The sequence below is a fragment of the Ictalurus punctatus genome, chromosome 12 (assembly GCF_001660625.3).
Source record: "Ictalurus punctatus breed USDA103 chromosome 12, Coco_2.0, whole genome shotgun sequence".
NCBI classification, from domain to species: Eukaryota; Metazoa; Chordata; class Actinopteri; order Siluriformes; family Ictaluridae; genus Ictalurus; species Ictalurus punctatus.
In genome coordinates, this window is record NC_030427.2 from 20,385,018 (window position 1) to 20,409,056 (window position 24,039).

At 40.4% G+C, this 24,039-nt stretch overlaps 1 protein-coding gene across 6 annotated transcripts in view; it reads right to left on the minus strand.

Annotated features, from left to right (window-relative positions):
• arhgef1a (Rho guanine nucleotide exchange factor (GEF) 1a) overlaps nt 1-24,039 on the minus strand; it is an 87,483-nt gene that overhangs the window by 43,274 nt on the left and 20,170 nt on the right. For 5 of the 6 annotated variants that reach the window (XM_017481350.3, XM_017481351.3, XM_047159160.2 and 2 more), the window contains one exon: nt 23,737-23,878. In XM_017481350.3, coding sequence (XP_017336839.1) covers nt 23,737-23,878 — 142 coding nt within the window. Of the gene's footprint in view, nt 1-3,343; nt 3,601-23,736; nt 23,879-24,039 lie in introns of those variants that run through there. The other variant, XM_017481355.3, reaches the window with a different exon arrangement.

Genomic DNA, 24,039 nt, shown 5'->3' on the forward strand with positions numbered 1-24,039 from the left:
TTTTGACAGAGACTACAAAATGGCGTCTGACAAACACTCTAGTATAAATGTATCAATTGTATCTATATGTAGTAACATCAGTCTATATCCAGCCATTAAAACTCAAACCAACTGGCATCCATACAGCCTTTTTAAAAATCCGATCTATAACACCACCACCCCTCTGTACTCTTCTATCGCCCTGCTCAACAACACTATTATTTCCTTACGTAATTACAGACCTTGGCTCGAGGTTGCATATTATACTCTACATACTGCACTGCAGTTGTCTGTTAATTATACATAATGTATATCTTGAAGTCCTATGTATACGATACACTAATGTATAGTAAGAGCCAACCATCTGAGCTTCAGTTAAAAAAAAAAAAGCAATAAAAACCCAAACCAAATTCGGTCATATATCATATTACAACTGTACAACTATTTTATTCATCAATGTTATTACCTCGTTCTTCACAAGTATGAGTCAAAATGTTATTGAAAGCAGACACGAAAAACACCATCATACTAATCGAGTCAGCTAAGATATGACAAAAACAACATGTTACAAGGATAGATATATATATATATATCAGTTTGAAGTAAGGCATTCTTAAAATAAAAAAAAGTAATAACTGTACAGAACAGTAATATAGATAAAAAATATTTAGAAATTGCTGCTGTTCCTGAAAAAGTGTACCAATATCCATCGTGATTGAAATACTACTCTATTTCTGGTGCTGCGCCACACTTTGGACACGTTGCACAGGAAACAGAGCGCAAGCACTTCCTCTTTCACATCTGCAATGCTTATCGTTAAGGGTTGCCATGGGAACGTAGATACAGGATGCAAAAAAATATATAAAAATGTACCCAAAAAACCCCCAAAAAATAACCCCAGGGCGTTCGGTTTGGTCCATATCCGTGTGCACTCGCAAACTGAAACTCGACTACAGGTCATATGACGTGTAGTCGAGTGGGCTGCTTTAAAAACACACTCCGGTGTGTGTGAAGAGAGAAGGCCTTCATCTTTACTGTTCCAGTTTTAAAAAGCTCCTGTGGCCCTGTGGCCTCAATGTAGTAGCAAGTAACTGTTTAAATAGCATTGAGAGACCAGATTATTATGATGGATAAGATGATACCACACACACACACACACACACACACACACACACACACACACACAACTGACAGCCAACAAGAAGGGGAAAGATGATATCATTACCTTGATGTAAAACAAGAAGAGGTTTTAAGCTGGCCTTTAAAGGAAGGAAAGAAAAGATGCAGAATATACCAGCAGTTTTTTCACAACTGTGCCTGAATCAGTATATCGCGTACAGTACACAAGCTGGGGCAATCGTAACGATCCTATCTCACTACACATTGGGACACTGATGACTCAATTTCCGACGACATGACTACGTACTTGCATATAACATCACCACTGGCATTTATCAACAACAAGCAGGACCCGTATCCATTATCCAGCCATCCAATCTTCTATACCGCTTATCTTTCAGGGTCGTGGTTATCCTGGAGTCTATTCCAGGGAACATCGGGCAGAAGGAGCCAATCTATTGCAGGGCACAATCACATACCTATTGACACACCCATTCATACATTACGGACACTTTGGACATGCCAATCAGTCTACCATGCATGTCTTTGGACTGGGGGAGGAAACCAGAGTGCCTGGAGGAAACCCCCACAGCATGAGGAGAACATGCAAACTCCACACACACAGAGCAGTGGCGGGAATTGAACCCCCACCCCTGGAGCTGTGAGGCGAACATGCTAACCACTATGCCACTGTGCGCCGCCCTTTCTGACATGATATGCCAAACAAATTTGTTCGCATAATTCCCTCGCAATTATGTCAATTATGTTGCAAGCAGGATCATACACTAGTAGTGGATTTTTTTTTAAATCGTGAAACACATAGTGAGCATCGATGCTCCCTGGTTTTTGCGGTGCATTGTGGGATTTTTTTTATGGAGCGAACGTTCCAGTGCAATGAAAGAATTTTGTGAATGAGACAGTCCTTAAAATGATCAGTGCCCTGACTACTGAACTAGGGAGCATATTGAGACGCACCCAATATCATCAGCTAATAACGAATGAAAATAGATCACTTCTGCGTTAGCTAGCTAAACTTGCTTGTAAACTTGGGAATTAAACTACATATACGTGATTTTTGTATTCATTCTTTATTTACTTATGCATTTACACTTATTTAAAAAAAAATATATATATATATATATATATATATATATATATATATATATATATATATATATATATATATATATATTCCCTTGTTTTTTCCCCTGACATTAACGTGGATGAAAGAGTAGAGATAGTGCTTCTTTGTACTCTCAGTGGATCCTAACTTTTCAGACACTATGCATTATTATATAATAACGATAATGATAATAACCCCTTAGTTTAAATCGCTTTACAGATAAGTGCCAGGGGAGACTGTATAGGTTACATTTACATGCTTGCATTTCACATAACTCTAGTATGTGTGTGTCACAGAGAGAGAGAGGGAGAGAGAGAGAAAGAGGGACACAGCGAGAGAGAGAGGGAGGGACAGAGGGAGAGAGACAGAGACAGAGAGGGAGGGAAAGAGAGGGGAGAGAGAGACAGAGAGAGAGAGGGAGGGAAAGAGAGGGGAGAGAGAGACAGAGGGAGAGAGGCAAGAGGGAGAGAGAGAGAGAGAGAGGAGAGAGACAAGAGGGAAAGAGACAGAGGAGAGAGACAAGAGGGAGAGAGAGACAGAGGGAGAGAGAGACAAGAGGGAAAGAGAGTGTGTGTGTGTCTGTGTGTGTGTGTGAGAGAGAGAGAGAGAGACAAGAGGGAAAGAGAGTGTGTGTGAGAGAGAGAGAGAGAGAGAGAGAGAGAGAGAGAGAGATTGTGATCATCATTTTGGTGTGGATGCTAAAAGAGTAGCCTAAGATTTCTATGGCAACCGCTCTTTTTGGATCGGTCTGCCTACCATCCGGCACACACACGCACACACACGCGCGCGCGCGCTTATACTGTAGATTCCCACTCAGTAACACCTACACATGTTAATAAGTAGAATAGGCGGTCTTTAATTCCTGTCCGTTATTCAAGACATTCCCACACTTCACACTTACAAACCGCTAACTAAACAAAAGCTAACTAGATATTTTCACATAACTAATATTCTATACAGTAACATATATGATGTTTATACTATGATAATAATATGTAGGATTTCCGCCACTTTCTTCATGAACAGGGATTTAAATGTGCGTGTGTGCGGGCGTGCGTGTGCGTGTATGTATGTATGTATGTCTGTGTGTGTGTGTGTGCGCGCGCGCGCGGTCGCTCTTACCCGGAGTGTGATCTCCCTCATCCTCTCCTGGCGAACTTTCGACACATCCGTAACTCGAGACATGGCTCAACGCGGTGAGAAAAGTGTAACCCCGAGCTCAAATCCTCACAAAATGTCCCAGAGTGAAGGCTGTGTGTGTTCGCTGTGCTACGCGTCTAATCGTCTAAGCGTGTAAAGTCATAGCGGCGTGAATCTAGCGGTGTTTCTTCACGCTGAAGCTCTCCTGCTCTGGCTCAAGCTGATTTAGTACAGGAAGAGGCAACAGCGCTCCTCGAGACCAAACCGCGCCCACACACACACACACACACACATACACACACGCGCGCTTTTAAAAAGCAACACCAATGGGTTTGAACAAAAGTTAAACAAAAAGTCGTATCACACTTTCTTCAGTGGATAATCTCACCTGCACAGACTTCTACTTAATGGTTATAATGGGAATTGTATTGGTTTTAATGGAAACTGTGGGACTCTACCGCTAATTTGTTGCCTTCTATTGGTGGCCTGTTACAATATGTCTAGTGGATACCATATATCCATCCATTCATCCATCCCCCAAAGCACAGAGAGAACATGCAAAGTCCACACACAGGGTGGAGGCAGGAATCAAACCCCCAACCCTGGAGGTGCGAGGCAAACGTGATAACTACTAAGCCACCGTGCACCCCAGTGTATACCATTAAGGATCAGTCATGTTAATGGTAATGGTTTTAATGGTTAGCTGATAGTGAAAACTGTTAGAATTTCTGTGATAGTTTCTATTGTTTTGGGATTTGGGATGAAACACTAATGGCACGGCTTATTTGATTGACAGGCTGTCAGAATGCATCCCTATGTGCAAACAGGGTGCATGGTGGCTTAGTGGTTAGCCTCACACCGCCAGGGTTGGGGGTTCGATTCCTGCTGCGGCCTTGTGTGTGCGGAGTTTGCATGTTCTCCCAGTGCTTCGGGGGTCCGAGTGCCTCTGGGTACTCCGGTTTCCTCCCCCAGTCCAAAGACGCATTGTAGACTGATTGGCATGTCCAAAAGTGCTCATAGTTTATGAATGGGTGTGCGATTGTGCTCTGCGATGAACTGGCACCCCATAACCTAGTAGGGATAAGCGGTATCGAAAAAAGATGGATGGATAGATATGTGCAAACAAAAAAGAAAGAAAGAAAGAAATTCAACTTGTATCTATCTCCTGGGGTGTCAGAAGGAATCAAACGGTATAACGCACTTTCAGGGCTGGAGCGTACCCAGGGCAGCAGGCCACGAGGAGTACCATTCTGCTACTTTACAAATCAAAACGATGACACAAGGGACACAACAGAAAATCTCTGGAAATCGAATCTCGACGAGAGCAAAATTGGCCAAGGTGTGGCAAAGTCTGTCTTCACTGTCAATCAGAGCAACACTAGCCAATCATGGGTGTCTGGGAGGAAGCATGAGATAGTCTTCACCTTCTACCGGTTGGTAGCTGTCATATGATAGTGGAGACCTAACTGGTGGTGGGAATTGGCCAAATTAGGGAGAAAAAAAAGGATGACAGGATATTGGCAGTTGGCTATTTTAACTAGCTAGCTACACGTTAGATAGATTCTAACAGTGGCTACGTTTAACAGTGGGAAGGTTTAAAAATCAGTGGTGCTCAAGAAACGTGCTAAACACTTAGACAAGTTAGCAAAACGTTTTTGAACAATCCCGTGGCACGATCCTTTTCCTTGTGAAGCCGATTGAGAAGGGCAGCACAGCTAAAAAAACCACACTGATTTAAATTCTAGTGAAACCAATTCATTTAGTTTTCAGTCCATGCTGAACAGGCAGCATGCTTATATCCTTTTTTTGCTCAGTTCTGTCCTGACCTGGGGAACACCCAGCTGTTTTTAGAGCATAGGAAATAGTGTAATTATGATCATTGAGGATTTTGCACATCCTAATTTTTATTTACTTGCTTAGCTGGTTGTGAAGGGCATGGTGGCTTAGTGGTTAGCAGTGTTGCCTTGCACCTCCGGGGTTGGGGGCTCAAATTCCGCCTCTACCCTGTGTGCACAGAGTGTGTGAATCTGTGTGCGATTGTGGCCTCTGATGACACCCCAACCAAGGTGTCCCTGGCCTTGTGCCCCAAGTTTTTTGGGATAGACTCCAGGCTCCCCCATGACCCTGTGTATAATAAGTGGTATGGAAAATGGATGGATGGATAGTTGGTTGTCTTAGACTGCAAATTTGTCTACAGGCTGCTTGTTTAATTTTTTAAAGAATAGAATAGAATAGAGAGCAGCATGTAAGCATCCAGTAACCTTAAATGAACTGTGTTCCAACCAATCGACATGAAATACGCCATGTGTAGCAGGGGTGTCCTATCTTATCTGCAAAGGGTCAGTCTGGATGCAGGTTTTCATTCAATCAAGCAGAAGCCACGCCTGATTACACCTGTTTAATCAGTTTAGCTTGGCTTTCAATAGACTCAGGTGTGGCATCTGCTTGGTTGAACGTTTCCGGATGAGATTGGACACCCCTGATGAATAAGGTAGGAAAATAATGCAGGGTAGTAGTTGTTGGTAAAAAAAAAAAAAGTTACCTTGTTAGAAAAATGGTTTAATGCTACTAAAGTGGTTGATTTAAAATTACAGTGCTACCACATGGCTAATGAAAATATTAACTTAGCTGGACTAAAAGAAACCACTGCTCCAGAATTATAGGCTAATTAATATGCAAATTGGTTTGAATATCAATTTTTAAAAACTATTTTTCATTTGTCATCTATGAATTTTGCACTTCCTGCATTACTCGGTGCCCGCCTCAATGCAAACACTGAAAAACTGGATTAGAGAAATCCAACATTTGCCCTGCTGTTTGAACAGCTTGAGTGTGCAAGAGGTTCCCAACTTAGCCTCCTGCATTAGTCAGTGTTCAGAGTCACAGTCTCATTCCACTGCACACACACACACACACACACACACACACACACACACACACACACACACACACACACACACACACACACACACACACACACACACACACACACACACACACACACACACACACACACACACAAAAATGGCAAATTTGTAACACCAGACAGACTAGAAGGTAAAGAAATTGGGTAGAATAGTATGTGGACATTTCCATCGCAAACGTAAAATAAAGGCTCAGCAACGACTTTCTCAGTTTGCTTCCGTCTAGTTTTTTTGCCTCCTCGCTTGTGCCCACACACACACACGCACAATTTTGTCTTACTGTCCTTCAATTGACATAATTATTAATTAAGGATATACTTAGGCTACGTCCACATTGATCAGGATAGATCTGAAAACTGCATTTTCCTTTCAAAAAATGCTCTCCTACATTCTACACTGGCATTTTCAAACTTTTTCCAAAAACTGCTCGTCCACAGTGAAACCTCTGAAAACGCTTACATTCTTATACTGTGCATGCGTAAAAACATAAGAAGCTTTGGTCTGCGTCATTTCTGTCAGGCGTTTATTTAAAAATGCAATCTGAAGATTGCACAAAGTGACATTAATCTTTAACAAAGATCTTTAATCAAACTGGATAGCAGGCACAACAACTGCAGTACAACATCGTCCACCAGCTTGTTTAGTTTGAGTTGAATGGGTCATATGACTGCACCATGTGATGTGACTAAAAATAATAGTTTTGAATATCCCTGTTTTCTCAGTCCATAATACAACGCGAAAACGGCATTTTCAAATTTATTCACTTGGGAGCACGTTTTTGAAAAACTCAGTGTTTGCTGGACAAAAAATGCCGTCTCAGTCAGGACGGAAGGCCCAAACATAGAGAAAAAGATGCGTTTTCAGATTTATCTGGATTAATGTAGGTGTAGCCTTAATGATATATATATAATATACTACGCCGAACCTAACCCTAAACTCTATTAGTTTTATTTGTTTTAGCACTTTCCCCCATTTTCTTCCCTAATTTGGTCACCTGCCATCTCCCACCCACCAGTCAGCTCTCCCCATCATACGACAGCTACCAGCCAGGGAGGGTGAAAACCGCATGCATGATGCCCACAATTGGCTAGTGCCACTGTGATTGACAAGAGAGTGAGTACAGCATGAAGTGTTCAGGACCATGATGATGTCTTGAAAACCATGTGTGTGTGCATTTTGCAGGGACTGAAGCACTTTCTGGTCAACAGTAAAGGCCAAAATCAGCTGTGTCTAGCAGTAGACCTATGAAAATAAAATGTATCAGACTGAACAAGAGATGTTCATCTCTGATCAATAAATCATATCTGGTGCTCTATTCACACTATATGAAGGCCACATTAGCCCAAACAAGGGGGTGCAATAAGAGAATGGATGGCATGCCAGCATTATGGGAATCGCTTTACTTCCATGATGTCTTTCACCAGAGATGATAAATTATGAATTTAAAACCGTGACAACTTATCATAAATTTATCATACTGTTCCACCCATAATATAAACTAAGTATAAATAAGTCTGAATAAGCATATCCTACCTCAGCTATAGATCTAGCGACATAACTACTGCTGCACTTCACTACCGTGATTGAGAAAGGAAGAGCTTGATCAGAGTTATGCACTCGTTATTCAGTGTTGAGAGACAGGGAGAAGTGGAGAGGACAAATGGAAAAAAGTTTATTTTTGGAGGGTAGGTTGCTTTTTTCTTGCCTTGACCACATCTGTCGCCATGCCAACAGTGAGCTCAGTCCTTGGGTTTATTGGGAGAGTCTAAGAACTTTAAAGTGGGTGGCTGCTTCTGGATTTGTAATGACACGCATACATACAAAAGGTCTACCAAATAAAGTGAATACACAATGAAGTGTTCAGCTTACTGGTGTCAAGTATGCATATAGTATATAAAATCAGTAATATCTGTTGAGTAAAACTAATACAATTTTCCAAACTATATTTCTAAAACAAACCTCCATCTTTCTTCAAAAACAGAACTAAAAAAAACCCAACATTTTTAATTGGCTTAAAGGAATATAACAGTTGTGACAACAAGTAACAGTGTGCGACAGGACTGTACGTACTGCCAGGTTTCCATTAATACACAGCTTTGGGGCTAGAACTGGTTTTCCTTCCACATAACAAACCGCTTTTTCACTCACCACAGTGAGTGTTTAATTAAGCCATGCTGCAAGACTTGTCTTAACAGTGCTGAAAGTAACAGCTATGTGTCCTTTGCCTCAACATTAACTATCTTACAGATGCTGATTATGAAGTGATGCTGACGCTGACATGGTACAACCAGCTAGCAGATTTGGAGTAGAATCTGACCTAAACACCACAGCTGGCTATTTGAAAACACTTACATTCAGCAATGACTGACAGGCACAGAAATAAGAATGCAATTCGATTCATGTTCAAGGTCTATGGACGACGGACCACCAGGCAGCACAGAAGCTATAGCCAAATGACCAGTCTTCCTGCCTGTTCGATGGCTCACGGGCATAGGGATACTATGTTAACAAGTGCGTCTGGGAGATTTTTCAAGGCTGACGATAAAAAAAATAAAAATAAATAAAATAATAATAATAATAAAAGCAGACAGCCAGCTTCAAAATGGATACAGTCCAAGTACTGATTATTGGATAGTGATGTACAACAGATGCCACCAAATGTGCTCTTTCACACTGTGTCAGTCAGGGAAATTCACTTCTACATTTACATTTACATTTATTCATTTAGCAGACGCTTTTATTCAAAGCGACTTACAAATGAGGAAATACAAGCAAAGCGATATGTCAAGTGGAGAACAATACAAGATTTTTAAGTAACCATACAAGATTTTTAAGTAAGTTCTTGAGAAGCAAAGTGCACAGAGTAGAGGTGTAAGAGCCAGTGTATTTTTTTTTAAAATAATGTTCACGGAAAAGGTGGGTCTTTAGTTGTTTTTTTGAACCTAGTGACAGATTCTGCAGTCTGGACTGCGGTTGGAAGTTCATTCCACCACTGAGGAACAGTTAGTTTGAAGGTTCTGGAAAGGGACCTTGAGCCACGCTGAGTAGGCACTACTAAGCGTCGGTTGTTAACTGATTGCGTGAGTCATTGTAAGCCTTAAGGAGAGTGTTGAGGTAGGGGGATGTTGTTCCAGACAAGGTCTTGTCTAAGTTGAGCTTAAGGTAGTGTATCTTCATCCAGTCTGAGATGTCAGACAGGCAAGCAGAGATTGTTCAGAGACAGATAGATCATCAGGCTGGAAGGTTCAAATAGAGCTGGGTGTCATCAGCATAGCAATGATATGAGAAGCCATGAGACTCAATCACAGGCCCCAGAGATGTAGTATAAATAGAAAAGAGAAGTGGACCCAGAACTGACCCCTGGAAACCCCATTTGTGAGTTGCTGAGTTTCAGAAGCCCCTCCCCTCCACAATACCTTGAAGGATCTACTTGTGAGATATGATTTCACCCAAAGCAGATCCATTCCGGTGATGCCTAGGCTGGAGAGAGTTGACAGGAGGATCTGATGATTCACAGTGTCGAAAGTAGCAGAGAGGTCGAGTAGGATGAGGACAGATGATCTTGAGGTTGATATTGCTACAGTGTAATGATTTACTTAAGAGCTTTAAAGGATTGTTAACCACCCCCAATCTTCATAGCTTGCACTCTAGCTAGTATTACAATCACGAACAGGTCAGCCTCTTTGCTGCATTCAAGACCACCATTGTCAAGTCCAAAACCAGGTCAAACGAAGACAAAGTCAAGGCGGTGGAGGCCAAGTTAAGACTGAGTTCAACTGAATGTAAGACCGAGTCAAGATCAAGAGTCAAGACACCAAACACCATTAAATCCTTTGAGGCCAAGCTTTTACTTTAACTAGTGCCTTCATTTATGCATTGTGCCAATGTTTTCTAGAAGAAGGAATTACTTCTTGGGGGCACGGTGGCTTAGTGATTAGCACGTTTGCCTCACACCTCTGTGGTTGGGGGGTCAAATCCTGCCTCCGCCCTGTGTGCATGGAGTTCGTGGGTTCTCCCCATTCTTCAGGGGTTTCCTCCTGGTACTCTGGTTTCCTCCCCCCAGTCCAAAGACATGCGCTGTAGGCTGATTGGCATTTCCAAATTGTCTGTAGTGTGTGAAAGTGTGTGCAGTTGGCACCCCGTCCAGGCTGTCTCGTGCCATGTGCCCCGAGGTCCCTTGGATAGGCTCCAGGCTCCCCTGTGACCCTATGTAGGATAGGTGGTATGGATGGTTGGATGGAATTGCTTCTTGTCAAACTTTGTTCATCCAAAAAGAAAAGATAACATGAACAACATGAGACCAAGGCTATATTTTGCACCTTGCTCCTAGAAGTGAGAAACCTAGGCATGGATACAAGACAGCTCATTGCCAACCTGTTTTATGCACGATGCCAAGTGTAGTTACCATGGTCTACACTTTGCTGGATGTATATAAACCCTGTCATGCCTGCCATGTTCATCAGGTTCATTCTTTGGATCTGCCACCAAAAAGTCTCTAGAGAGGAGAGTGCAAGTTTCAAAATCAAGAAAACAGCATTGCCAAGCAGACCAGTCATGTGGGACTTTTAGGTCACTGCAACCCTTACCTAAATGTTTTGGTGCGCCACACCACCTGGTTGTTGATTATTTTCCTGTAACAGCATGGCCTGTCATGCTATATTCCTTATTTAATCTATTCTTTAGGAGTGAATGGTATGAAGGGTTTTTTTGTTTTGTTTTTTACAATTGCATTCTGATCAGTTTGCGTATTCTGATTTTGTATTTGACTAAATGTCATGAGGATTTAAAAAACAAAAGAAACACACTGAATATTGCTTGGCCAGGGACATACTATATGACCAAAAGTATGTGGACACCTGACCATTACACCAATATGTGGTTCTTCCCCAGACTGCTGCCACAAATTTGGTAGCACAAAATTGTACAGGATGTCCTTGGATGCTGTAGCATTACAATTTCCCAAACATATTCCAACATGACAATGCCCCAGAGCACAAAGTGAGCTCCATGAAGATATGATTACCCAAGGTTGAAGTGGAAGAACTTGCATAGCGTGTCCTGCACAGAGCCCTGATCTCAACCCCACTGACCACCTTTGGGATGAACTGGAACACCGACTGCACCCCAGGCCTCCTCACTTAACATCAGTGCCTGACCTCACTAATGTTCTTAGGGCTGAATGAACACAAATCCCCACAGCCACGCTCCAAAATCTAGTGGAACTCCTTCCCAGAAGAGTGAAGGTTATTATAACAGCAAATGGGGACGTAATCTGGAATGGAATGTTAGCACATATGGGTATGATGGTCAGCTGTCCACATACTTTTCGCCATATACTGTATATGTATTGTTCTGACCTTGGATAAAACATTGTAATGCTTTTGCACCTAGAAATTACCTTTAAAAGCAGATGATGTCAATTTGCTTAAACTAAGGGGCAGGAGAGAGTATTCATTTTTTTGCTATTAGAGCTGATGGTCACAGTACATTTTGTACACTCTATTCTTGTGAGATCTGCAGTGAGGATCGCTCACCCTGTGAACACCACCAGCTATTCAACTTGAGTTACCATTCTCTCTCTCTCTCTCTCTCTCTCTCTCTCTCTCTCTCTCTCTCTCTCTCTCTCTCTCTCAGAACAGGACAGATTGCTCTGTGGGTGGTTTTTCACAGTGTTTCAGCATTTTCTCTCTTGCTCTGCTCTTGCTGTTTCTTGCATTTCCACACACACACACACACACACACACACACACACACAAAATAAGGTATTACTTAATAGCTACTGAACAAATTAATCATTCTTTAGTTATATGATACAGGAAATATTATTTATTACCTATTTAAATGCCCTAATCAATACAAGAAGTGTGAAGGGGAATTAAAAGACTGACTTTGGCCGAGAGGTGGGAATGTGCTGATACTGTAGCCGTCTGACTCATACTGCAGTCTATATACTGGTGGGATTATACAGGAATAGCATTTTTGGCTAAAACAAGACTTAGTTGATAGACATAATGGACATAAAACATAAATACATCTGTCAAATTAATAAGCTACATAGTACTGATGACAATTATATAAGGTGGATTGAGTTATTAATATTCAAAGTTAATTTTGTTAATGGGCTCAAATGATATTTTATTATATAACATTCATTTGTATATATAGGCTATGGCCTCTAAACCTTAAAGAAGCATGTGTGACTGCAATGCGTCATGCTTTGGCCAGTCAAGATTACTGAGGACTGTTCTTTAATTTACTTTGGGTGGGAAAATGGACATTATATTATATTAACTCTTATTCTGTTTTTATGTGTGAGAGCGATTTAGATAAAAAGAGACAGAGAGAGAGAGAGAGAGAGAGAGAGAGAGAGAGAGCAAGAGTAGAGCGTTGCCGTGGGTTACCCCTCCATCAAGGAACTGCTCTTCAGAGCTATTCCATGGTAGATGAGAGAAAATGTGTGTGTGTATGTGTAAAAAAAAATGCTGTTGTTTTCTCAGTAATAATCTGTGGTCTTAAGAGTGCAAAACTGCACAATTCATTATACTCATTTACATATCAATGTACTTTTGGTGGCTGGAATCGGATGATTGATGAACAGTTCAATACTGTTAAAAGCCTGTACATCATGGCATACTAGTTTATCACCAGTTTTCCACAGTTTATCTCCTGGAGTACTATGGCAGGTATTGCAATGGTCCATTTTCTTATAGCAGCTTTTTATGTACATATAAGCTGGTATTACGAATATCCACAACAACAAAGAAATTTGTGATTTTGACTGTGACATGGTTGTTAGTGTCAGAGTAGAATGGACAGACTGCTGCGATCTGACAGGAAGGCTACAGTAACTCAAATAACCATTCTTTACAACTGTGGTGTGCAGAAAAGCATCTCAGAATGCAAAACACTCTGAGAAGAGGAATCTGAGACTACAGTAGGCACAAGCTTAGCAAAACTAGGTAGTTGCCATGAGATAATGATCTAATTAGTCTACTGAAACTTGTTAACTCATAATCAATTGCGTTCACCTGATATCGGCTCAAGTTCAATTTATGGGAATGCTGTCCTACCATGCAGCATAAGCGGAGGACATTGCACAAAAGACAGACCATTTACAGTATGTTGCATTATTCTAGCACTACACTATAAGTCATATTGTTGTTAAATAAATATAGTCCTGGCTAATGTAGTCCCGCTTTATCCAACGCATGGCCGTACCCTACGTTTGAAATAAGTGCTTTAGAAAAGTATCAGTAACCCAAATTACATTTATGCAGCTCTGTATCTCTGTATCTATGTAGATGCAAGGATGTAGATGTTAGGCTGCTTGAACAAACACAGTGAGGAAGCAATACATCAGTTGTTTGCACGCATGAGGATAGGAATGGAACCTATTAGCATTCTTAACATATAACTCTTTAAGTGAAGGAAAGTGAAAGACACATCTATAATGTTTAGAAAGACATGCCCCTTGTTGGATGCTGCCACTTATTTACTAATTAATTGCTGCTGTTTCTAGTGGACATGAGCATGTATATAAAGTTGTCAATGGATATGTGCAAATCTTTGCATGGAGAGTTTGTATCGCTGACTGAGATGAAAAAAACTGAAGAATGTGAAAATCTACTGAGAGCCAAATCCATTACAGTTTTAGTAACTCATGCCACAATGTACAGAAAAAAAAGTCCTGATGTCATATCTAAATTTGGTGGAAATGGATGCCTTTTGTTTTTATTTATTTATTTATTTATTTTACATTTTCATCCTTTAAATGGCACATGTACAGAACTCACAGTAAAAAAAAGGCAACCAGTTAATGGGTTGTAGCTTCACATTTGCAATCCTTTGCACTCACCTGAAAATCGCACATCAAAGATTGGCAAAAATACCTTGTTCAAATAAACACTGCCCAAAGAATTTTTGTTAAAAAGGTGAAATTCACAATTTCATCTCATTTGTCTAGAAAACAAATTCAATAACTCTTCCTGGTGGCTGTAGACCCTGATGATTTTCATGGGCGTGTTGTGAAAGAACCTGATGTTTCAGGTAACACCGTTGACAAAGACGTGTTTCTAAACAACTTTGTGTTTTATTCAGTTTTCAGGAGGACAAGATGGTTGAACAACCAGAAAAAGAAAAAGGAGACTAATGCAGTGGGACATGCTTTTGCTATTACATCACTGTCACAGAAACTCTTACAATACCTACAGTATTGTTGCTCAATCACAGAAGAAACCAGATACAATTAAGGATATGGAAGTTTCAATAAATGAGCTTTTCCAACAAAATCCCTCTTATCCAAAATCCTCTATCTGAATTCATTCATTGTGGTTAATTCTTTAGTCTCTGGTAGAAAAGAGCATAAAATGCATGCAGTGTGCATGACCAGTTCTTAGATTTGACCTCATAACGAGAACTGAACCCAAACAGTTAGTCCCCCTCAGTAGAAAGGAGAAATATTATGTTGTTAATGACCTCAAGAGTATTGAAGGTCAAGGGCTTGCAATGAAAATGGTCAAACACTATGAAGAACAGTAATTGCAGTTGGTAGACAATCTAGTATATCATGAAAACTTTAGAACAAGCACACAAAACAAAGTTTTTGTCCTCAAGGAATAATAAACAGGTATAAAACTGTTATTGAGCAGCAGTGACTTGAGTCAAGAATGAAAGAAGGCATTAATTAACCAATTCAATTCTTCGCCCAAATAAAATACATTCAGACTTGGACGTCCACCATGTCTGGGGCATGATTTGTTTGTGGGTATAGTCTCTTATGACCTTGCGCAGTGCATCCAAAATGTGCTTTTTTCAGCTATCGTGTGCTGGGAGCCTGTTTTCACTCAAATTATTAACAAAGTACATGAAGTTCAACACTATAATGCAGAAATATAGGAAGTAATGAAAATGAAAAGCTTGTATTGGCACACCACCTTCATTCAGTCTTTTATACTTGTGGATTTAGGTGTTTACTGTCTACAACACATGCCTAACCCTACAGTCATATTAGCAATTAGCGGCTGTATTTTGGAGTGTGGCTGTGGGGATTTGTGCTCAATCAGCTAGAAGAGCACTAGTGAGGTGAGGCACTGATGTTGGACAAGGAGGCCTGGCATGCAATCGGCGTTCCAGTTCACCCCAAAGGTGTTTGATGTGGTTGAGTTCAGGGCTCTATACAGACTTCTTGAATTCTTCCACTACAACCTTGGCAAACCATGTCTTTAAAGGCCTCACAATGTGCATAGGGGCACTGTCATGATGCAACAGGTTTGGGCCTCTTAGTTCCAGTCAAGGGAAATCTTAAAGCTACAGCATACAAAGACATTCTATACAACTGTGCGCTTCTAACCATGTGTCAACAATTTGAAGAAGACCCACATATGGGTGTAATGGTCAGGTGTCCACAAACATTTGGCCATATAGTGTATAAATCTATGACCATGCCACAGATTTGGAGGAATACACAGCATCAGTCACTGGCTACATTAGCAAGTGCACACACTACTGAAAACCCGAGATGCTGCCTTCAGGTCAGAAGACAAGGCAGCTCTCTAAGACCAATATCTGTCCCAGGGTAACAGGGAGGCCGAATATTCACAGACACTTCTCAAACGCCAAGGACAAAAGGCATATGTGGCAAGACATTCAGGACCGACATGTGGTGCCGATGCCTCGCCATGCTGGCAAGGAAGACCACCACCCCTACTTCCACCAACCAAGTACTCTGTTTGACTGCAGTGGACATCGGTCCAGAGTTAACCCATGGAAAGCTGCTGCTCCTGTCTAAATACCTTACTGGATGCTCAGGTAATGTGCTTAGCAGCTTGCAGAAGTCTTAACAAACATTTTCCCTGAGCCAAACAGTTGTCCCTGTGTGCTTTAAGACAACAACTATCATCCCAAAGAATCCGTCTGGGTCCTTCCTCAATGACTACCAGCAGTTATGATCATGAAGTGCTTTGAGGGGCTAGTCATGAAACATATAAACAGCAGTCTTCCCACCACACTAGACCCATTTCAGTATGCCTTCTGCCTTAACTGCTCAACAGAGGATGCAATATCTGCTGCCATCCACCTGTCTCTACTTCACATGGACAAAAATGACAATTATTCTGTTTATAGACTTCAGTTCAGCATTCAAAACAATCATCCCAAAGGAACTCATAAGAAAGCTGAACCTGCTGGACTTGAACACCTCTCTCTGCTACTGGATCCTGGACTTTTTGACTAGGAGATGCCAGTGCATCAGGATCGGCACCACCACCTCCAGCACCAACACACTGAACACCTCAGTCCCCAGGGATGTGCACTCAGCCCACTGATGTTTTCACCACTGACTCACGAATGTGCTGCAAAGTACAGCTCGAATCACATCATCACACTACACTTGTGGGCCTCATCAGCATACAGGGAGGAGGTGGAGCAGCTCACAGACTGGTGCAGGGACAACAATCTTTCCCTCAATGTCGATAAAACAAAAGAGATGACTGTTTACTTTAGGAGAACCCGTGGTGATCAGTCTCTACTGCACATCAACAGAGCAGCTGTGGAGAGAGTCAAAAGCTTCAAGTTCTTTGATGTGGTGTGAGCGGACCTTTCCTGGACTCTCAACACCTCCTGCATAGTCAAGTAAGCCCAGTGGCATCTACACATTATAATGAATGCAATAATCACTGCGCACTATCCTGTGCATTTATTATCCTGCGTGCTTATTGTATATTTTGTACTCGTTTCACACGGTCGTGTAGCTGCACATTTTAGTTTGCACCAGGGCCCTTGAGAAATAACATTTCATTCCAATGTATACAAGTTACTGTATATAGAGGAAATGGCAATAAAAGCCAACTTGACTTGACTACAGTGCTGTGAAAAAGTATTTGCTCCATTGTGATTTTTTCTGTTTTTGTGTATATTGCATATTAAATTGTTTCATAAAATAAAGTAAAATCTAAGATAAAACAAAGGCAACCTGAGTAAACACAAAATACAGTTTTAAAATGATAATGTTATTTACTGAAGCAAAAACGTTATACAATACCAACTGGGCCTGTGTGAAAATGTATTTGTCCCTGTAGTTACTAATTCCCCAAATCTATGAAACTACATTCATAATAGGGTTCAGCTGGACTAGACACAACCAGGCCTGATTACTGCAAACCCTGTTAAATCAAATCAACACTTAAATAGAACTTTTTCAACAGCATGAAGTTGGTTAAAAGGTCTTACCCAGTAACACACTATGCCAAAACTTAAAGAAATTCCAGAAATTAAGAGGAAGATGATTGAAATACATCAGTCTGGGTAGGATTACAAAACTATTTCAACGGCTCTGGGACTGCAAAGGATCACAGTGAGAGCCATTATCTCCAAATGGAAAAACTCATCACAGTAGTGAACCTTCCCAGAAGTGACTGATCTTCCAAAATTCCTCCAAGAGCACAGCAACGACCGACTCATTCAGAAAGTCCCAAAAGAGCCAAGGACAACATCAAAGGACCTACAGGCCTCTGTTACATCAATAAAGGTCACTGCTCATTTGTCCACTATCAGAAAGACACTGGGCAAAAATGGCATCCATGGAAGACTGGCGAGGCAAAAACCACTGCTAAGCCAGAAGAACATTAAGACTCGTGTGAATTTTGCCAAAACACACCTTGTTCAAGGTATGAACAAGGTGTTCACACAAATTCAAACCTGTTCTGTGATGTTCTGTGGATTGATGAGTTGAAAGTGGAACTGTTTGGAAGCCAGGGGTCTTGTTACATCTGACATAAACCAAACACAGAATTCCACAAAAAGAACATCATACCTACAGCGTGGTGGTGGGAGTGTGATGGTGTGGGGATGCTTTGCTGCTTCTGGGCCTAGGCAACTTGCAATAACTGAGGGAAACAGGAATTCTGCTCTCTACCAGAATATCCTAAAGGAGAATGTCTGGTCTTTAGTCCATAAATTGAAACTCAAGTTTCACCTCTGAATGACTAAAAAAAAAGCAACATTAAAGTTTCACATTTGTGATATGTGCTGGATCAATTATTTTTGCTTCAATTAAAATAAATATATATATATATATATATATATATATATATATATATATATATATATATATATATATATATATTTAAAAAGTGTATTGTGTTTACATTGTTTTATGCTGTATTTTGTTTGAAGATCTAAAACTATTTAGTACGAGACACACAAAAACAGAAGCAATCAGGAAATCAGGCAAATACTTTTTCACAGCACTGTACGTCTAAACATAATGTGTAACTGGAAAAATCTTGCCAGCTACTTGCTGTTCAACCAAGAGCAGTATTTATCAGTGTTTATTCCAAATAAATTACTGCAAATTTACAGTACTTTGCCATGATTTATCAACAGTGATTAGAGCAGAACCGAATGCAGTTAGTTGCAATGTTTATTTTAAGAGTAATAAGATGCAGCCAAAAAATCAACTAAACAACCGTTGAAAACAAACTAACAACAATTTTTTTTTGCTCTGTGTGTGAGTGTGTGTGTGTGTGTGTGTGTGTGTGTGTGTGTGTGTGTGTGTGTGTGTGTGTTGTAGGTTAACAGTACGGGTTAGTGCGTGGGAGTGGTGTGCTGCTGGGAGTCTGTGCGCTTGTTTGTCCGTGTGTGTGTGTGTGTGTGTGTGTGGTAAACACAAGGTGTCAGCATCTGTATCGTATGATGTCTTGTCATTCAACATAAAACACGCAAAACCTGGCAGGAAAAATTAATACAGGCAGTAAGGGGGGTGTGTGTGTATGTGTGCGTGTGTGTGTGTGTGTGTGTGTGTGTGTGTGTGTGTGTGTGTGTGTGTGTCTTTAGCAGTAAAAGAATGGAAGCAAAGGTTGAAACACCCACATGTACCTCCTTCCCATTTTCCACTCAAGGCAGCAATAACACAAAGTTCACTCAGAATGGGGAACACCAACACACACATGGCATTCAATGTAATATTTTTTTAAGTACTGGGTACAAGAACGCTGGTAGGGGCACGCTGAAGCTAGAGGAGGGGGGGTGGAAACATGGGTAGGCGGTCTGTCAGTCATTTTTGGCATCAACCACTTGGAATAATGTCAGGCCGAAAAAATAAACCAACCCAAAACTCCAATAAGAGTTTCTCCAATAAGAGTTGCTGTATTTCTTATAAAGCACTTCTCACCGAAAAGATATGCTTAGAATGCTTTTATCCACAATAGCCTATTAGATTCTGTGTTTCCTCCAAACACAGAATAGAGGATGCTTTGGAAGTCTTTTAAAACTCATGGGGACATGGTTCACACCATAATGATATGGCTTACATCACCTACTGCACATACCATATAACGACATCTACAGCCAGTATAAAGCTTCACTGTACTGTTTATTCGCCTAAGTAAGTACGTTTTTAAAAAGAATTAATTAACTCTGTACATTACAGATTGGTTTCATGCTTGCCGTGAGCTTATATATGTAAAAACGTTTTTAACAGCTTAACTTTCAAAAACGTTTTACGGTAATGTAACCAGCACCTCAGGATATGTTGCGCCTACGGCTTTAGCAAACAAGGTGTGCTAAAGGTTAAGTTTCCTTTCTATAATACGTGCTCGGATTCAGACTGTTCTGAATGGAAGGTTCTGCTGTGAGAGGCTTAATCCTGACTGATAAATATCAGCACGACCGAGCTGTAGGAGACTGCCCTAAATCATTTTGCAAACAGTGGGACGGTAAACAAACAGCACATTTGTGTTTATTTTCTTTCTCTATGCTGATATAATGAGTATCATTACCCTAGAAATGCTTCTGCACATCCATAATGTGGTGGTATATGAAAGGAATAAAACAAGACAGAGCGTGCTGTTTTTTGCCAAATTTCTAACATGTGTTAGGAAAATAATCAACGGTGGCAGCCTGACGCAAAGCAGAGTTACTGTTACCACCATAAAGTGGATTATTTCCCAATAACATTCACCCTGTTGTATTTATTCCTTATACAGTCTCCTCTAAAGCTGTTGAGAAGAGAGTTTAGAATTTCAGCTTTAATTTCCTGGTATTTATATTTGGATGTGTTAAACGACATAGAACGTCTTATATTTTGCATCAGACCACCCAATTTGTAGGCAAGCGAAAATCCTGGAACATGTGACTGACAGGGGTTTCTTGTTACCCAGGCGTGTCCTATTAAATCGATTGTTTAAACAATAAATAACTCTGCAAAGGCCAAAGTATGGAGAAAGAAAGGATCTGCTCATGATCCAAAACATACAAGCTCATCTGTGAAGCATGGTGGAGGTAGTGTCATGGCTTGGGCTTGCATGGCTGCTTCTGGAACAGGCTCACTAATCTTTATTGATGATGTAACTCATGATAGTAGCAGCAGAATGAATTCAGAAGTCTACAGAAACATTTTGTCTCCACCATATCAATCATGGTACGTCTATCTTTGTTAATATAACATACACTACAGCGGAAACTACTGTCAGATGCGTGCTCCTGTAGAGAGATTCGAGAAGAATTCAGCAGTGATGTAGTGTAATATGTTATTAGAAAGTAATAGTGTGTGATTTGAATGGACTACAGAGTTTATGCTTCCCTCGCACACAAGTGAAAAATAAAATAGGCATGGCGCATAAAAAACACAGCGTGTGTGTGTGTGTGTGCCTTTACTCAAGTAAAGAGCTGGTGTGAACTGTAATGTTAAAATGGTTCGAATGGAAGCTGGTCTGTTTCATGTGTGAGGCGCTTCAGAAACGTTCGCGTGTTTTACATAATTAGCATTCCTACAAATTACTAGCACATACGTTTGATGACTATTTAGTGCACGGAGGCCTTCTTCTGAATAAACTGATTTTACAAACAGGAACTGAGAGTCAACTAAACTGCAAATAGGCAGACATTACACATGGCTGGAATCGCTCAGACATTTTCCTTTTCCTATCATAAGACATTGTGTTTTTGAGGTCAGATCAAGTGTTTATCAACTGGTGTGTGTGTGTGTGTGTGTGTGTGTGTGTGTGTCTGAAGAGAGAGAAAAAGAGAAAAAGAACTGCCCTGGAAGTCCAGTCACATGATGCACTATGCACTCTCCCAAGCAGACCTGAGGCAATTAAATGTGATTGAAGAAATGTTGACAAAAATCATGCTGTAATTTTCACAGTGAGGAGAAGCAGCTACTGTAAATAAATAAATAAATAAATAAATAAATAAATAAATAATAATAACTCTTACACCATACACTAGTCTTGCTGTGTTTTGCCAGTAGTTCTGGCAATGAGTATATAGTCCCCTGTGCCTCTGTGTGTGTGTGTGTGTGTGTTTGTGTGTGTGTGTGTGTGTGTGTGTGTGTGTGTGTGCGCGCGTGGTGTATGTGGGTGTGTTATGTAAGGAGTAAAATACAACAGGGTGTGCTGTTATAGGAAAGTGATCAACGGTGAAGTGGATTATTTTTCAGTAACATGACATTCCACAGTGTTTCCATCACAGTTTGACAATACTGTCTATATTTACTTAGTTATTAAAGAACAGCATAGCATAGCGTTTATGGAATGTCTGTAAAAACAAGTTCGTTCCTGTTATTGCTTACATCATAACTTCACCAGCCTCTCTTTTTTCCCCTCTTGATGTTAATAAGACAAAATACACAGCTTGTCAAGAAACCACAACATTCTCTATCCTGAAAACTTTCCCGTCTCGGGCAACTTTAAACTTACAGCTTTATCTCTGCCTGCTCTAACGCACTGATGCTGGAGACACCTTCGGAAAATGCCGAATAAACATTTCCTTTTCAATATTAACAATTACATTTGTGTACGTGGAGTGTTTACCATATAAGTCCATGTGTAGGACAATACAGCACAGCATGGTTGAATACTCGGATCTAACTGGTCAAATGGTGTGCGTTATTTGTGTATAACTGCACAGCTCAGACAGTCATTCCGGCTCTAACGTGAATGATAGGTTTATATTAATGCACTTGTTCTACAGCGTGTCCCAAAAGTCTCCATACACAGGGGACTATGTTTGCCAGCAACACGTCGGTTGCGTCTTCATCAGTGGATGTTCGTGGACGTCCACTACGTCTCGGTTGGTCTGGAAAAGTTCCAGACTTTTTGAATTTGTTAAGTTTGGCAGAAATGTCGTGTGTGTGATGTGCTTGCCATGTCTCCTGTTAAAGTCCATTGCAACCTTGCAACAGCTTCCCGATCCAGCCATGAGAATGATTTCAATACGTTCTTCTTTTGTCAAAGATATTCTTTAAACGCTATTGGGGGAAAATATATATATATATATATATATATATATATATATATATATATATATATATATATATATATGTGTGTGTGTGTCTTATAAACTAAGACATGCTGCTAAAAAGTGCTACTTTAGTGCTACTTTCCCTATGTATGGAGACTTTTGGGACACTCTGGAATACATTACAGTTTCTATAGTAACAGCTCATACACAGGGACTTGTATGGCAGACATTCCACATAATCTACAACTAATCATAATCATATTTTAAAAACATAAACATATAATTGTTGATGTGGTGAGGTTTTTTTGGTAGGACACATTTACTTAACATTATGGAAGGAGTCTCCAGTGTCAGCGATTTGTAACAGTCACATCAAAAACAGTTAAAGTGTTACATTTAAAGTAGTATTCTCTTTTTTCTTCCTTTGTGGTCATTTGATGATGGAAATAATCAAACTATTATTAGTAGTTTAATTAAAAGAGTATTTTTGTTCTGCCAGTTTCCAGAGAGTTCACTTTGTAGTTTTAGCTAAAAATCATTCAAAATGTTTAGAAAAACTTTGTCTGTTGATCATGTTTTCAGCACCAGCACTAGTGCCATTGTACCAAACACAAAACAGTAAAAAAATAAAAAAATAAATAACCATTCTATTGAGTTTCAACTGTGAGAAACACAGGACTCCTACACTCCATGCTTAGGATGTTTAACAAAATGTATATACATTCTTAGCTCAAACAGAAGTTTCTAAGTAGTCTGGATCATGCTTCCTTTCCTTTTTGTAGGTTTGCATTCACTCCTCAAAGTCAATTAACTGAATTTATTGCTTGCAGTTGCAAATAAGCATTATGAGTAAGAGCCTGGTTTGCAGACAGGAATGAGTAACTGTCATTCTGACTCATCAGTCAACTGGAGAAGTGAACAGAAGGGGTGTGTGTGTGTGTGTGTGTGTGTGTGTGTGTGAATTGGAGAGGGATAGTTCTCATTACAGATATTGTATTTTGTATTATTCTGCCCACTGCTGGTAAACACCAGTATTACGCGTCACACTACCAATACCGCAGTTTACGTTTACTGACAAACACAAAAGGGAAATTCTTAAAAAGATCTGCTTAAAAGGGATTTTTTTTTTCCAGAACAAAGTTGAAAGCATGCACAGAGAAATGTGTCATGACATACTCTAATTACAAAACAGAAGATAGGCTTGAGGCTTACCTTCCGACTGGAGGTCATCTTGTAGAGGAAGCTAAATGTTCGGACGAAAGCATTGCCTGCAACCTCCTCTTTATCCTCATCGCTTTCTCCTTTCGTCTCTCTCCCAGCCTCCCAATGAAGTGAGGACAGCTCACGGTCTAGACTGAGGCAAAGAAGCATAAGAGTGTTGAAACATTTAAAAACGCTCTAAGGTTATTTCACACCTTAGACCAACGCCATATTGGCTTGTTTAAATGATGTTACATATTTAGGTTGGGTTAAAACCAAAATATGCAACATGACACCACTTGAGGGATCAATCAC